Below are 16354 nucleotides of genomic sequence, written 5' to 3'. Positions count from 1 at the left end.
TCAGGGCTCAGCTCAAGTCCTCCCGCTTCACAAAATGTCCTGACCCTTCCTTTTTCCCCCGCAAATCCTTACTGTCCACACTCCCTTCAGCTACCACCTCCAGCCTGAGATAACCAAGCAGTTGGTTCTTCTTCCAGCTCTTCTGCCCTCCGGAGCTAAACCACAAACCTCTCCCTGATGTTTCTGAGTCCCTAACACAAAGCTGGGCATGGAGAAGGTGTTTATTGCACTTTTATCTGAATGGACAAACCGATGAATGAGTGAGTGATTATGTGATGGAGGAGCTGAGGTGATCGTGGCCAGGACCAGGGATCGAAGGAGTGGAAGAGCACAGCCGTTTTAATCAGTTTACCCCAGTCTAGCTGAAGCTTCCAGGGGTTTTTCTGGCCCTTTAGGGATCTTGGGGTCATAGGTGACTCCTAGGCTGAGGGGCAGAGGACACCCAAAGTCTGACTGGGTGAGGAACCAGGATAACAGGACTGAATGGGAGCCAGGAGTTCTGGGGGCCTTGTGGGTGACCTGATCCAAGTCATGGGCTCTCTGGAGGCCCTTAGCCCTTGCTCTCAGGGCAGGAAAGGCTACAACAGACGAAGGCTGAGGCATCATGCTATTACTAAGTGACCTTGTGCAGGCCCAGTCCCCATGGAGCCAGGGAACTCCCCCAGGAGGGGAGCTTCAGAGGCTGCCAGGACATAACCCAGGTCCTTGGGCATGCTCCTGGCCTTGTGACCCCACTTCGGGAGGCAGCCTAGGGCCCTTCCTGCTGGCACAGCGTGAGCTTCCTTCCACCAGGGGAGGTACAAAGCCAACTGAGATCAGGTGTACACTGGGCCATTCTCACCCTGACATCCTCTGGCAAAAGTGAGGGTGGTCCCTTAAGGGCAAGACCCTAGAGCACCACCCCATCTCAACCCTTCCTGGACTGGCCTTGCTCAGGACACCCTTGAAACCAGACTCCCTCTGCCCCCGGGGCCTAGCAGCTGGGGAGAGCCTGGAATTAGAGAAAGGGGAGCAATTGCCCTGCCAAACCCTTCCGCAGGGGGCTAGAGCCTCTGAGCTGGGCCCGGTTCCCTCCCCCTTTTCACTTCCTTTCTCCCGGCCACACTGCCCACCACTGAGCCTCCTGGGGTTGCATCAGGGTGAGACAGGCATTGCCCAAGGACCATGGTCCAGAAACCTCAAGCACTGTTTCCTCAACACCAGGACAGGACAGGAAGGGCTCAGCTTAGAGGGCCTTTGGAGCACTGACTTTCTCCTCCCTCCAGAGACCAGAGGAAGTCAAGCCCACCTTCCCTTCTCAAGCCCAGACCTGGTCTCAGAGCAGGAGGGGCTCCAAGGCACAACTCTGTTCAAACTCTTCACTCCCCGCCCCTGCAGCCTACACAATGGTTAGACCCACTTCCAGGGAGTTTGGGAGGTGAGTTTGGGAAAGTGGGAAATGTCAGCATTCCCTACCCAACAGGGAGGCTGGAATTCAGCCCCTTTCCTGCAAGGTGGTGCTCTTGCACTCTTGCCGGCAGGTAAGGGGACTCAGGAGGGCTCGAGGCTGGGCCCCTCAGCCCCTCACCAGTAGTGAGTACTCACAGCTGCCTCCAGGTCCTGCAGAGCCACAAGATGGACATGGTGGCTTTCCTTGACAGTCATCTTTATTTGAATATTTGGGGCCTCCACCACTATTTTTAAGGAAAACAAGCAGGAACAATGATGGAGAAACATGTAAAATCCACATGAGCTTTCGAAGAGAACATGAGAGATTGCAAAGATATTTCATTCTGGAGACAAATCGTTTAGGCCAGTCCTCAGACTGTGCAAGTTCCCTCTCCACTCCGGTGGAAAAGTTTGAGAAATGTTAAAACAATGCATTTTCCCCCATTGCATGCTTGTTATTTTAAGATTCGTTGAGACCCTGCAACCCAAAGGAATGCCTCCCTAATGGTGGACTTTAGTCCACTTAGCTGATGGCAGCAGACCAGAAACCCAGAACATCTGAGCTAGAAACAACTTTAGAAATCAAGCTGGATCCTTTATTAAACAGACAGAAAAGGTCCAGAGAGGGGATGTGACCTGCCCAAGGCCACACAGCTCCTTTTCAAGTCTGCCAACCCTACCTGCTTTGGAAACCGTTTCGACAAACACCCAATACCCTCCACCCCCAAGATCCAGAGCTGCATCTCAGAGGAATCATTGCCTCCTCAGGGACAGTGACAGCCTTCTTGGGTCCAGATCCCCTGCCCATCTGTCCATCCTTCCATTGGTAGCTCCAGAGCCAGCCAGTCCCAAGGAAAAAACCATATGCAAATTGCCTACACTGAGTTGTCTGTACCTACCTGCTTTCTGTTCTCTGGACTGGCAATGGCCTGGCAATGGCCTAGTAACAGTCTCTTTACCCAGACACCTTTGCAGTGATTAACACCTTATTGTTTTATTTTAGTCACTCATTATGGTTTGTATTAGTTAGGGTCCTTGCAGGAAACAGATGGCACACTCAGAAAGGGTTCAACTGAAGAGACTGTAATACAGGAACTGTTTAGGAAGGCTGGTGAAGCACCCAGAGACTATCACCAGCCACAGGAAGCCACTACCACTCATGAGTCCAAAGGGAAAGAAGAGGAAGTGATGTTCTAGAGCCCAGTGAAAACTGGTGCTATAAAAGGGGGACCCCTGTCTCCAAGCAGGAGAAACACAGCCATGGGCAGAACGGCAGTGAGGAATGGAGGGAGTGTGGAAGAAACACCCCCGCCTCTTTCTCCCTGTTGCTTTCATCCTCTGCCAGGGCCTCCCATTGGCCACGCCCAGCAGGAAGCTGGATAGCAAGAGAGCCAGGGTAAGGCAGTCAGTCCACAAGGGACATCTTCCCAGGTGGAGAAAGGCAGGCAGCAGGAGCAAGAACCATTTCTAGTTGATTCTTGAGTGCTGATTGCTGAGTTCTGATTAGCTGAATATTATTTGTGGTCCAGTTGACCCAAGCATTGGCAGAGATGGTAGATCACAGGAAAGTATGTTGTAGAAGCTGTTCTTGTAATGAAGTTATGTTCTGTGAGTCTTATTTTTCACAGGTCAAAAAATTCTGCCCCCGAAATTGCCACAAACCCAATGTCCTCCTTCTGAAAATGCTGAAAATATGTATCTCTTTCACTTACATGAGATGAAGCTTAAATAGGGCATTGGGTCGGGTGTCTCACATTCTTGCCTCTTGTAATCTGGCAGGACACCTAGGCTCAATAAGACACAGGCCCTGGTAAAGCTCTGAGCTGGGTTGACTACCAGGGTTCATCCCATATGCCAGTCTTAATCACTAGAGCACTGTGCTGACAAGGATCCCAAGTTTACATCTGGCCTCAGCAGTTCTGTGATTGATTAATGATGTCTGCTGGGGGAGTCGCAGACGTAGGAGTGGTGGTGCAAGTGCCATCTAGGATAGAGCAGTTACCTTGCTTTGGCTTTTGGTGGAGCTTTTGAGCTTTCTTTCTCCGTCAGCCTGTGACTTCCCCCCTGCTTTCTTCTCCCTTGCCCAATCTGTGTGAGTCACATCGAGTTCAGCCCAGCCATCTGGATCCACCTCAGTCCCTCTGGCCACCTGACCAAGGACCTGACCCATTCTTTTCCACAGGCCACCACGCACGTGTATGTGACCATTGTGGATGAGAATGATAACGCGCCCATGTTCCAGCAGCCCCACTATGAGGTGCTGCTGGATGAGGGCCCAGACACGCTCAACACCAGCCTCATCACCATCCAGGCACTGGACCTGGATGAGGGTCCCAACGGCACAGTCACCTATGCCATCGTCGCAGGCAACATCATCAACACCTTCCGCATCGACAGACACATGGTCAGCAGCTGATGGCAGGATCAGGACAAGGGGCAAAACCTCTCCAGGGACTGGCAAGGAGTTCAGTGACACTGTAGGGGGATGGAGCAAAAATGCAGTCTAGGGGAAAGTGTGGGGGCACTCAGTGTGGGAGGATGAAAAGTTTGGTGGGGTGCACCCTGGGCTAGGGGGTAGCAGTGGTTCCTCATCATGGCTCCAATGTCAGGGCCTACTTCCCAAATTGGTCAGAGGGTGCCCCGGATCTACCACCCTTAGATCCATCCTTGTCCCTTCCATGTGTCCCCTAGGGTGTCATCAGTACTGCCAAAGAGCTAGACTACGAGATCAGCCACGGCCGCTACACCCTGATCGTCACTGCCACAGACCAGTGCCCCATCTTATCCCGCCGCCTCACCTCTACCACCACGGTGGGTGTGTGGGACACAGACCCAACTTGGGCTTGGAGGTGGGGGAAGGACAGGACCCAGAAAGCTGCAATGTGGGAACAGGTTAGGGGAAGATTGTCCTAGGGAAATGCCTAAGTCCAAGACCCCTGTCCTAATCTCAGCAACTCACTCAAACTTGCTGTGTGACTTTAAGGAGGTCACTGAACTTCCCTGTGCGGCTATATCTGTCAGACAGTTGACAATCCTGCCCTCCTCTCCTTCATGGGAAAACCATGAACTCTGGGTTTCAAGTCCCTGCTCTTCCACTTTCCAGCTGTGTGACCCTGGGCAAATTGCTTAACCTCCCTGCTTCCATTTCCTCATCTGTGAAAGGAGGACAATACAAACTATGTTTTAAGGAGTGAGAGGAGCAAATGAAACCTCGTAAGACAACCACAGTGCAGCAACAAATAGAAGTCTATAACAGTACTATTATACTATTATTGTTATTTTTTAAGACAGATTTTCACTCTATCATCCAGGCTGGAGTGTAGTGGCTTGATCACAGCTCACTGCAGACTCGACCTCTTAGACTCAGAAGCAATCCTCCCACCTCAGCCTCCGAAGTAGCTGGGGCTACAAGCATGCACCACCATGCCCAGCTAATGTATTACTATTTTATTTTTTGTAGAGGCGGGGTCTTGCTATATTGCCCAGGCTGGCTCTGCCTCAGCCTCCCACAGTGCTGAGATTACGAGTGTGAACCACTGTGTCTGGCCAATAGCATTTTTATTGATATGATTATTATGCCCATAAAAGGCTTTAGCAATAATGATAACTCATCCACATGCATGGCTTAAAAGGCCCACCCATATCCGACATCCCATGTGATTCCTCCATGGGCCTCATGAGGCAGAATTGTCAGGTCCATTTCACAAAGGAAGGAACTGAGGCCAGGTGAGTGGTAGGCCCAGCACAAAGCTGGCTGGGGTGAGGCCCTGGCTAAGCTTTTCCACCATCTCAGGTGCTTGTGAATGTGAATGACATCAACGACAACGTGCCTACCTTCCCCCGGCACTATGAGGGACCATTTGAAGTCACCGAGGGCCAGCCGGGGCCCAGAGTGTGGACCTTCCTGGCCCATGACCGAGACTCGGGCCCCAATGGGCAGGTGGAGTACAGCATCGTGGACGGAGACCCTCGGGGTGAGTGGGGCTTGTGCTGGGCAGTGGGGGGCATGTCACCCACAGGGTCTCACCTGCGCACCCACTCAGGGGAAGATAAGAAGGGAGGTCTCAAGGCATTTGGCCCTACCACTGTGTGAATTTGTCCTCTCTGGGCCTCAGTTTCCCCATCTATGACAATGATGAAAATAATCTTCTCCCACCCCTTCTTCCCAGAGATGTGGTGAGAACACCCTATAATCCGGGAACAAGGGCTGGTGGTCTTGGAGGGACACAGACCCCTTTAAGAACATGATTTAAAAATGCCCTGTTTTATACCCAGAGGAAGGGCCCCAGGGCAGATGAGGGAAGCACATCCTTACAGTGTGTGCAGAACACAGCCCCCACCCTCAGGACCCCAAACCCGCACACCAAGGGAGCACCTGGCTTGCTCTGCACATCTCGTGGTCACCCATTCACAGCCCTCTCCTTAGATGAAGAGCAGAGTTTGCCCTGGCCTTGAGGGCAACTTCTCAAGTCCATTTTCACTCATTACTGTAGAGTGGGAATCCCAGACCCAAAGAGGCCAGCTAGGGTCAGGCAAGGAGGCTTTGTGGGAGACAGTGTAGGAAAGAATCAGGAGCGGTGGGGACTGCGCAGCCACAACTCAGCTCCTGTCAGTTGTAGCTGTGTCCAGATCCCAGCCTGGGAGTGCCTGGGCCCATTTTGAAAAGAAAAGCAGAAATCCAAATCTTCATGATATATCCTGATTTTTTAATTGATCATGTAGTAAATATTTATTGAGTACCTCCAGTGTGCCAGCCATGTTCCAAGAGCTGGTGATACCAAACAGATGCAAATCCCTGTGCCATAGAACATACATTCCAATTGGAGGACATGGGCAATGAACCAACTGACTAAGTAGATAACTTAGTACGCTGGGAGGTGCTAAGGGCTATGGAGAAAAATAAAATCAAGCCGGAGGATGGGGAGTGTCAGGGTGAAGGCAGCAATTGTAGGTTGGCAAACACCTGAAGGAGGGCAAAGGTGGGTCAAGTGACATCTGGGGAAGAGCATTCCAGGCAGAGGAAACAGCAAGTGGAAAGGCCCTGAGATCGGAGCATGCCTGGGAGGTTCACAGAGAAGCAAAAAGGCCTGTGGCTGGGGGAAAGTTGAGCAAAGGGAAGTGTAGGAAGAACTGAGAACGGAGAGGTAATGGGGCCAGATGTTGTTGGGCCTTGAGGGGCATCATGAGGGCATGGCTTTTGCTCTGAGGTGGGAGCCCTAAGAGGGTTTTGAGCAGAGGAGAGACGTTATTTGACTTAGGTTTCAGCAGGACTACTCTGGTTCCTGCGCTCAGAACAGACTGGAGGGGTGTAGGAACAGGAGCAGGGAGGCCAGGTGGGAGCCTGCTGCAATCACTCAGGCTAGAAGGAGGTAGCTGGGACAGGGTGGTGGCATCAGAGGTGGAAAGAGATGGCCACCTCTGGTGTAATTCAGAGGTGGAGTCAGTAGGATGTGCTAACTGATTGGCTGTGGGATGTGAGAGAAAGTCAAAGGTTCTGGTGTGAGCAGCCTGAAAGATGATGGCGTTGCCATTGACAGATGGAGGGCAGCTGCAGGAGGTCGTGGAGGGAAAGAAGGGTTGGTTCGAGATGTCAAGTAGGGGTTGTATATACAAGCCAGAAGTTCAGGAGAGGGGTCTGGGCTGGAGACGGGTATTTGGGAGTTGTCAGCATAGAGGTATTTAAATCCAGGAAACAAAGAGCATTGTGAAGATCCAACAGTGAACCCAAGGCTCGCTTGCAATTAAGAGGCTGGCAGAAAAAGCAACATCCTATTTGTGGAGGGCCCAAATGAGAGAATGAGAGCCCCTGCTTGCCAGAGCTTGTGGTGGGTAACTCTGTTCGGACGTGCTACCCTTTCGGGTCCCAAAATCTCCTCTCTGGCCAACCACTAGGCCTTCCCATTTGGAAACCAGCAAGGCCCTTTCTCTTCTGCTGTTTTCACAAACACAGAGATTTTGTGATTTTATGGGAGTCCCTGGAGCACAGGAGGATGCCAGCACCTGGTGGAGAGGCAGGTGCTGGGCAGAAGGCTGAAGCCCACCCCATGAGGGGCCCGCTCTGCACCCCAGCCTCAAGGCACAGAGCACAATGCAGACCTCCATGCCGTGGCCTTTAAGTCACAAGCAAAACTTCCCGGGTTCAATCCACATGTAATTGGGATGAGCTTTAGGAATCTGGGACCTTGTCGGGGAGTCCCGGCAGATTAAGAGACAGACCCCCAAAGGAGTAAGAGGCATCTAGGAGTTTCCTAAGGCGGACCTGGGTGGGAGGCTTCCTCCCCTAAGGAAGGAAGGGTAGACATTTAGAGCCCAAAGATAACTTTGGGGTCACTGAGCGCCACCCGCATCTCACAAATGATCAATGAAGGCCGAGAGAGGTGAAGAAGGCCTGATGGTGCTGTCGACATGGGTCATGACATCCATTTCCCACATCTCCTCCCACCTGGGGGTTCGTGTTGGTCACTGAAAGGTTGACAGATGCTACAGTCAGCGCCACTGTCTGGGGAGAGCTGGTTTCACAGTGCACCACTGCATGGAGGGACGTGCCTGGGACCCCAGCTTAAAGGTCGCCTTCCCAACACTGCAGCCTGAGGCTGGAAGGCTGCTTTCTATAGGGAGACAGATGCCAGATTTCTGGGCACTTACCAGCCCCTCTGAGCCCTGAGGAGGAACTGTGTGCTCAAAGAAGAGCTTGGAGACAGGCCACGTGCACTTGAGCCTTTCCATCGAGCCCCAGCCTTCTCAGTTGCCCTTTCTGGTCATGCCCATTCCTTGGACCCCTTTCCTACATCCTTATCCTCCCTAAAAGCTCCCCATTCCTTCAGAGGCCTGCCTGGGCTCCCTTTTGGGATCAGCACACACAAGGTGGGCCAGGCTTTGTCCAGTACCAGCACAACCCCACGGTGGCATCTCTCTATTAGCCCATTTTTCAGATGAGAACATCAAGGCAAGGCTCAGTAACATGCCCAAGGGCACACAGGCATGAAGTCCAGATGCAGACCTAGATATGATTGGATCAAAAGCCTATGCTTTTAACCTCCTGTCTCCAGAAGTTGTGGAGGGATGGGGAAGTCTGGCCCCGGAGCAAGCTGCCGAGGAGGAGAATTTGCACAGGGGAACTAGGCTGGCCCTGCCCCTGGTCCCTTGGGCCTGCCTCCCTGAGCCTTCAAGGGAGTGGTGATGGTGTCTCCTCCTGGCTTTGGAAGGAGAGCAGGAGGCCCTCTGCCTGCATATGACCAGGGCTTGAGACAGGGCTGGGAAACCCCTAGAAAGGGAATCCCCAATTCTTTGGAGACCTTGGGGTGTTAGGCTCAGGAAATCCTGCTTTAAGCAGCTTCTGCCCCCCAGGCAGGGTGAAGCCCACTGGACGGGAAGAGCCTGGGAGCGGAAGGCCTGGTGGGAAATCCCAGCTGCAGGTGGGACTGGTAGGGGCTGTTTTTGTAAATCAGAGTATTAGGAGCTGGGGACAAGGAATTGTGAGTAGGGTGTGAAGAGGCAGGCAGAGAAAACTGTGGGGGAGCCTGGGCCCCTGTCCTTGCCTTGTCCTGTGTGCTGTGTGTCCTGGAGCAAGTCAGTGCCCACTCTGGGCCCTTTCCACCAAGTGTTCAAAGGGAAAGTGAACTAACCTTCTCTCCCTTCCACTTCCTGGGGGAATGCCGAGAGGTGGCCTCTCTTCTGCAGGCTCTCCCAGCTCCCTAGCTCACGTCCCCCCAACTTTCTTCCTGTCAGAGCCACAGCCCCCACCATTCTTGCCTCTCCAACTGGGCTTGCGCTTGCTCACTGGTTTCCTTCCCTCTGCCTCTTCCCTCCACCCTCCTTGTTCTCACCCCTCCCCGGTCAGCTCTGAGTGGTGCTGTCTGGAAAGAACACAAGTCCTGTACGAGGCAATGGGTTAAGACCCAGAGCACTGGGTTTGAATCCTGGTCTGTCATTCACTTGCTGTAGGAGTGCAGGCAAGTGGCAACCCTTCCCTGGACTCCTGGTTCATTTTCCAAAGGACACAAGGGACTGGACAGTCTCTGGGCTGCCTTCCAGGTCAGCGTCTGAGAATCTCAGGTTCTTGCTCTGGACTCTCAGACATCGGGCCCTGCAACCCGGTCAAGAAAAGGGCTCTGGGGTCACAGGGCCAGTGAGGCTCTTCAGAAATGTCAAGGAAAGGAAATCAGGGTCACCACAGGCATAGGGAACACACTCTGCACTCCAACTATAGCTCAATATGGGGACTGAATAGAGGACATTGTGGGCTTCCCTGCCCCTCATCCATCCCCTTCTGCCTGCCCAGTGTCTGCACATTCACCATTAGCAAAGCATTGCTTTGTGATCAGCTCTGCCCTTCCCAATATCCTTTTTCACAAGCCATGGCTTGTGGGACGGATCATACATTGCAAAGCACCTGATGCTTTTATTGATCGAGTGTGCTTAGACAGGGGGATCCAGTGTAGCAAGGAGCCCCCACTTTTTCAACATAACCTTCTTACTCAGGTCAGTCTCTGGCCTGCCTGTGGCCCAGGGAAGGAGGCTGCTTGGTCTGGCACCTGGGGGGCATGAGTGGCCCACATCCATCTTCACCTCTGGTGGTGATCTGTTACCATCCACCTGCACATCTCAGTCCTTGCAGTTCCCATGAGGATCTGAAGTTGGGGTCACTGGAGGACCCAGGCCCCAGCTGTCCCCCATCTCTGATGAATGAGGCTTGCTAGAGGAAGCAGGAGGAGTCCTGGGGTCTCTGCAGTTCCTGCCAATGCCTGACTAACTCGGGCCTCTCCTGGGTGGCACCCAGGGGAGTTTGTGATCTCTCCTGTGGAGGGGGTGCTGAGGGTCCGGAAGGACGTGGAGCTGGACCGGGAGACCATCGCCTTCTACAACCTGACCATCTGTGCCCGTGACCGGGGGGTGCCCCCACTCAGCTCCACAGTGAGTCTTGGGGCCCCACCCACTGGCTTCACCTTGCTGCCCCTGTACTCGCCACAGAGATTCTTGTAAACATTGTTATCCTTGTGCCAAGAGAGGCCACAGGCTGCCCTGGAGCCAGGCCAGGCCTGCCCCTGGTGCCCTTAACAGACCTCTCACCGCACCCAGCACCTCTCTGGGGATGCTGCCTTTCAGCGCTCCCTCTGCACCCACCCCTGCCCCATCACTCCCTTCCTCACTGCCCCTCCTCTGCCTCTGCCTTTCCTGCTTCCCTCATCATCCTCTTTTCATCTTCTTGCCTTTTTAATGTTCTTTTTCTTCTTTCTTCCTCTCCCCATTTCTCTTTCTTCTCCATGACCAACTGCGCCCTCCCTCCCTCCATGCCGCCCTTGGCGAACCTCCTCCTCGGTTGCCGTGCGCAATATCCCTCGCTCTTCCTCCCCTCCCTCCTCCTCCTCTGACTGGCCCAGATGCTGGTGGGGATCCGGGTGCTAGACATCAACGACAACGACCCTGTGCTGCTGAACCTGCCCATGAACATCACCATCAGTGAGAACAGCCCTGTCTCCAGCTTTGTCGCCCACGTCCTGGCCAGCGACGCTGACAGTGGCTGCAATGCACGCCTCACCTTCAACATCACTGCAGGCAACCGCGAGCGGGCCTTCTTCATCAATGCCACGGTAGGGCCAAGACTGACCCCAGGGAGCTTCCCAGGGTTTCCAGTGAAAAAGAGGACCCTGCCCTAGAGGCTTTTCTGCTGCCACCGTCTGGGCTCCACCAGGCTCCCGTTCCTCCACTGGGATGAGGACATCTCTGTGGGAAACATGGAATCTTGGATTCCCCAGTGAACCATCTCTGGAGTCCACCTAGAGCCAGCCCTGAGGCTTGTCATGTGCAGAGATGGGGCCAGAGCCTGTGGGACCACTTGGTTTAATCAAGACGCACCAAAGTTCTCACTTAACCTCTTGAGGTGTCTGTAGCTGGCCAACAACACCATGGGGTCTTCAGAGGGCCATCCCTTAGAAGTAGCAAGGCCTGGGCATCAGTGGGTCACTCTCGCCCTCGTGAGACCCTGCCAGCCCACATTTTTGATCTTCTAGACCATCTCTTAGGCAATGTAGGGAGGCCAGGCAGAGCAGTTGGCATCTGTGGGCCAAAGCAGAAAGCAGGGAACAGGTCTCCATGCAGCTCACCACCCTCCACATCCCAGACAGGGATCGTCACTGTGAACCGGCCCCTGGACCGTGAGCGGATTCCAGAGTACAAGCTGACCATTTCTGTGAAGGACAACCCAGAGAACCCACGCATAGCCAGGAGGGTGAGACTGGAGAGCACTGGTGGGAGTGGGGCTGGGAGCTGGCAGTGCGTGGAGAGAGAACACATTACCCCTCCTGCAGGCAGCATGGCCAGGTTTAGATGCGCAGGCTTTGGAGTGAGCACCTGCTGGGTTCAAATCCCAGTTCTCCCCTTCAGTAGGTGCATGGCTTTGGCGAGTTAAGTCCTCTTGGCCTCCATTTCTCTTCTGCAAAATGAAGATCACACCTACCCCAAAGTTGTGGAAAGGATGAAGGAGCCAATATACGTGAAAGCCTCAGCACAGTGCCTGGCACGTGACAAACACTCAGTGAACATCAACTATCATTGTTTCCGCCCCAAACCACTGATACCTGGACACACACTGCATTTGTGCATGGAGCACATGTGCCTGCGTGCACCCACAAGCATGCTCTGAGGTCCTCGAAGGGCTGCGTTTTCCAGGTTGCTCTCCCCTCAAAAGCCAAAGAAATGAGCTCTTGATTAAAGGGAGGTGGATGTTACAAAGCAAACAGTCCCTTTGGGTTGGGGATCAGCTCTGTCCTTCCAGCTCATGAATCTGTAGTAGATCCCTAGCCAGGAGCTTTCGGGCCCAGTTCATCTCAGCTCTGCCCCTGACTAGCTGTGTGGCTCAGCCAAGGTACCACTCTTTCTGGGCCTCAGTTTCCCTATCTGTGTAGCCAGAGGAGACATCAGGCTGGAGAAATTCATAAGCTATATGCGCCTCCCATGTAGTGCTCCTCTGCTTTCTACTCCCTTTTTTTTTTTTTTGAGACGGAGTCTCGCTCTGTCACCCAGGCTGAGTGCAGTGGAGTGATCTCGGCTCACTGCAAGCTCTGCCTCCTGGGTTCACGCCATTCTCCCGCTTCGGTCTCCCGAGTAGCTGAGACTGCAGGCGCCCGCCACCACACCCAGCTAACTTTTTGTATTTTCAGTAGAGACGGGGTTTCACCATGTTAGCCAGGATGGTCTCGATCTCCTGACCCTGTGATCTGCCCGCCTTGGCCTCCCAAAATGCTGGGATTACAGGCGTGAACCACTGCGCCCGGCCGCATTTTTTCATGTTTCTTGCCCCCTTGTATGTCTTCTTTTGAAAAATGTGAGTTCATGTTGGTGTGGGCTTTTCTGATCATCCACCTCTGTGCCCTGATCCCCCACCTCCCAATCCTCCTCCCACCTGGGTGGGGGGTACTTTGCTGAGCATGGCCTACAACCTGCCCCATTCTGCCCCTTGCAGGATTATGACTTGCTTCTGATCTTCCTTTCTGATGAGAATGACAACCACCCCCTCTTCACTAAAAGCACCTACCAGGCAGAGGTGATGGAAAACTCTCCCGCTGGTAGGTGCTGGGCCCGCCTGGGAGCTCCTGCTGTTGCCAGGCACCACTGGGGCCTGTGGTGCCTGAGGACCTCCCTTAAGTCTGATGGAGTAGCTGAACATAGGCCCTAGTGGATGCGGGAGGGGAAGAATGGTCTCAACTCCAGGGGATGATGGGCTGGGGCTGCCGGGCCTCCTACGAGCACCAAAGAGACTACAGGTCTGGTTGGAAGAGACAGTCATGGTCATTGTTCCCCAGGGTGATCTGAGAGCTACCCCACCATCCCTCAAGAAGGGCATTTAAGGTGTGAGGACTACCTAGGAGGGGAGTGGGCCCACCCCTCACTGCTCCCTCCACCCCAGAAGTGCTGGGCATCCCAGGGGCTTCTGGAAGTCCTGGGGAGCATCTATAATCAGAAGTGGGAGGTCAGGGGGTCCTGGGCAGGCCAGTGTAGCCCTCTCCCGCATGCACTGACCAGCCTCACCTCCCTTCAGAGGGACAGAATCTCCTCTTTGATGTCCCCTGAGGTGGCACCTGCACTCCTCCAGTCTCCCCAGCCCCTGCTCATCTCTGGCTGGGCGTCCCCCACTAGGTGAATTTCATTCTCAAACCTGTCTGTGTGTATGCTCACACATGTGCCCGTGTGTGTCCATACCAAGGCATGTGCGTGGGGTTACACGTGTGCACAGACACACATAGGCACATGGGTGCCCACCGATACTCTCGTATGCAGACATGCCCACCTGCAGAGGCACACGAGCGCACAACCAGGGATTCCCAGGCTTGTGCGTGCTTCTGGGCAAGTGCCTGTGGCCACGTGAACACAGAACTTGATGCACACTTTTGGATTTTTCTAGTCATGTATGGCCAGACCCCCAAAGGTAGAGCATTGTGTGCACACATGTGTGGACAGGCGAGACCCACACACTGGGAGGGGATGTCAGAGAGCCCCAGACCCTCCCGAGGAGCGGCCAGCCTCAAAGGCTGCTGGGAAGGCAGGTGTGGTTCTGGGCAGCTGGGGCCTTGCTCACCACTCTCATGTTTTCTCCCCAGCAGGGCTTTGAGGCCGCTCCCCAGGCATCTGCGTTCAGTCTGCCAAGGCTGCCGCAGGCCCGCCCCCAGGGCCTCCCCACCCTGTCCACCTCACCTCCCTCCCGTCTCATCCATCGTCAGCCATGGCTCACCGGGACAGGGCAGGGGAGGTGGGAGGGCAGGGGGCTGGGTTGGTCTTGTGGTGACCCCTCTCCTTCTGGCCCAGGGACCCCTCTCACCATGCTCAATGGGCCCATCCTGGCCCTGGATGCAGACCAAGACATCTATGCCGTGGTGACCTACCAACTGCTGGGCGCCCAGAGTGGCCTCTTTGACATCAACAGCAGCACCGGTGAGGCCTCTGTGCCACCCAGCACTCCCAGCCTGACTCTGGGGTGGGGATGGCCCCACTGCTGGATTGAGGGCCTCCGTTCTCAGTGCTGGACCCAGGCTGTCCGTGGAGACCCCATTTTTCGCAGCCCAGAGTCCCCATCTTGCAGCTGGGTTATATCACCCAGTGGCCTGGCAGGGGGACCTGGGAAGAGGCTTGGAGACGATACACAGGACCTGTTGGTGCACAAACTCTCAGCCTAGACCGGGAGCCCCCCAGCCCCCTCCGTCATCTCCCCATGTGCAGGCCAGAGGCTCAGGCCCCTAGTCCAGCAGAAGTAGCCAGAGCACCTTTTCTGTCCTCCAACCAGACCATATCACATCAGTCTGGTCCTGGACAGGAGGCCGCTTTGGTGACAAGTGCCAACAGAAAAGCAACAGAGAAGGCCAACCCTGTGCCCTGGGTCACTCTTCCCAGGCCGGAGTCTTGAAGACAGCAGAGGGCACCTGTAGAGGGGACAACCACAGGAGATGCAGGGGGCCCTCCCTAAGCACGGGTGGTTGAGCCTGTGGGGAAGAAAGTCATTTTGTTACTGCCTCTGCTCCTCTTTCATCTCTGTCCCCATGGTGCCCCTGTCTTTCTCTGCTCTCTCCCTGTTGGTTCTTGCCCTATCTCCCCCACTGCACCCCTTTTCTGTGTGTTTCCCTGGCTGGCGGCACCGGGTGCCAGGTGTGGTGACCGTGAGGTCAGGTGTCATAATTGACCGGGAAGCATTCTTGCCACCCATCCTGGAGCTGCTGCTGCTGGCTGAGGACATCGGGCTGCTCAACAGCACGGCCCACCTGCTCATCACCATCCTGGATGACAATGACAACTGCCCCACCTTTAGCCCTGCCACCCTCACTGTCCACCTGCTAGAGAACTGCCCACCTGGTAAGCAGGGGACAGGCCCCAGTACCCCACAACCAGGGGCCAGTTGGTGGTCACAGGGAACTGGAGCCTCAGGTTGGACATGGAGTTTGCCTCTAGTGGGGAGAAAGATGGGCAGCAGGGTGAGTAGAGAGCACACTGGAGAGGGAGTCAGGAGACCTGGGCCCCTGCTTCTCTCCTCTGAGCTTCCATATCTTGTCTGCAAAACAAGATTCTTTTTTTCTTTATTTTATTATTTTTTTTTGAGATGGAGTTTCACTCTTGTTGCCCAGGCTGGAGTGCAGTGGCACAATCTCGGCTCACTGCAACCTCCACCTCCCAGGTTCAAGTGATTCCCCTGCATCAGCCACCTGAGTAGCTGGGATTACAGGGGCCCACCACCACACCCGGCTAATTTTTGTGTTTTTAGTAGAGATGGGATTTCACCCTGTTGGTCAGGTTCATTGTAAACTCCTGACCTCAGGTGATCCACCTGCCTCGGCCTCCGAAAGTGCTGGGATTACAGGCGTGAGCCACCACGCCGGCCTACAAGATTCTTAAGTATTCTCCATCTGAATTCCCAAATGGAAAGTCTGACTATTTTAAAGCCAACATAGGATCAACATGATTCCCATCAAAATCAAAATATAACTTCTGGAAGAATAAGAAAATTTTGAAAAACATAAGTATAATAAGTCAGATTTGGCTTACCAGATTTTATAACACATTACAAAGCTACAGTATTTAAAGCCATGCAATATGGGCCCAAGACTCCAGGACGAAGTAGCCCAGAAACGGATACTGGTAAATTAAAGAATAAAATATGATGTGATAAAGGAAGCAATGAAGCCAATGGGGAGGCTACTTATTCAGTGTGCAAAACACCTATTTAATCTGATCTAATCAATTAGATCCAATTATTATAATCTGCATGTAATCTAACATAATAATAATCTAATATTTAGTGTAGATTCTCCCCCATATCAGATACCAAAATAAAAACCAAAAGAAAATATTAAAAAGTAGAAAACACTAAACAATAAATGAAGAAAATTTGGTGAATAACATTTCTGGATAAGAAGGTTCTAAGCATAGAAGAAACAAAAGAACT

The 16354-nt window shown here is 53.7% G+C and overlaps 1 protein-coding gene across 2 annotated transcripts in view; it reads left to right on the top strand.

Annotated features, from left to right (window-relative positions):
- The window catches only part of CDH23 (cadherin related 23), a 168515-nt gene that overhangs the window by 128397 nt on the left and 23764 nt on the right, over window positions 1-16354 (top strand). For both annotated transcript variants that reach the window (XM_038009089.2, XM_073019067.1), the window contains exons 26-34: window positions 3611-3832; window positions 4120-4239; window positions 5222-5402; window positions 10208-10341; window positions 10809-11018; window positions 11549-11656; window positions 12890-12992; window positions 14230-14355; window positions 15064-15267. In XM_038009089.2, coding sequence (XP_037865017.2) covers window positions 3611-3832; window positions 4120-4239; window positions 5222-5402; window positions 10208-10341; window positions 10809-11018; window positions 11549-11656; window positions 12890-12992; window positions 14230-14355; window positions 15064-15267 — 1408 coding nt within the window. The remainder of the gene's footprint in view (window positions 1-3610; window positions 3833-4119; window positions 4240-5221; window positions 5403-10207; window positions 10342-10808; window positions 11019-11548; window positions 11657-12889; window positions 12993-14229; window positions 14356-15063; window positions 15268-16354) is intronic.

This window comes from Chlorocebus sabaeus, chromosome 9 (genome assembly GCF_047675955.1).
Source record: "Chlorocebus sabaeus isolate Y175 chromosome 9, mChlSab1.0.hap1, whole genome shotgun sequence".
Lineage (NCBI taxonomy): Eukaryota > Metazoa > Chordata > Mammalia > Primates > Cercopithecidae > Chlorocebus > Chlorocebus sabaeus.
This window is presented reverse-complemented; position numbering and strand designations above follow the sequence as displayed.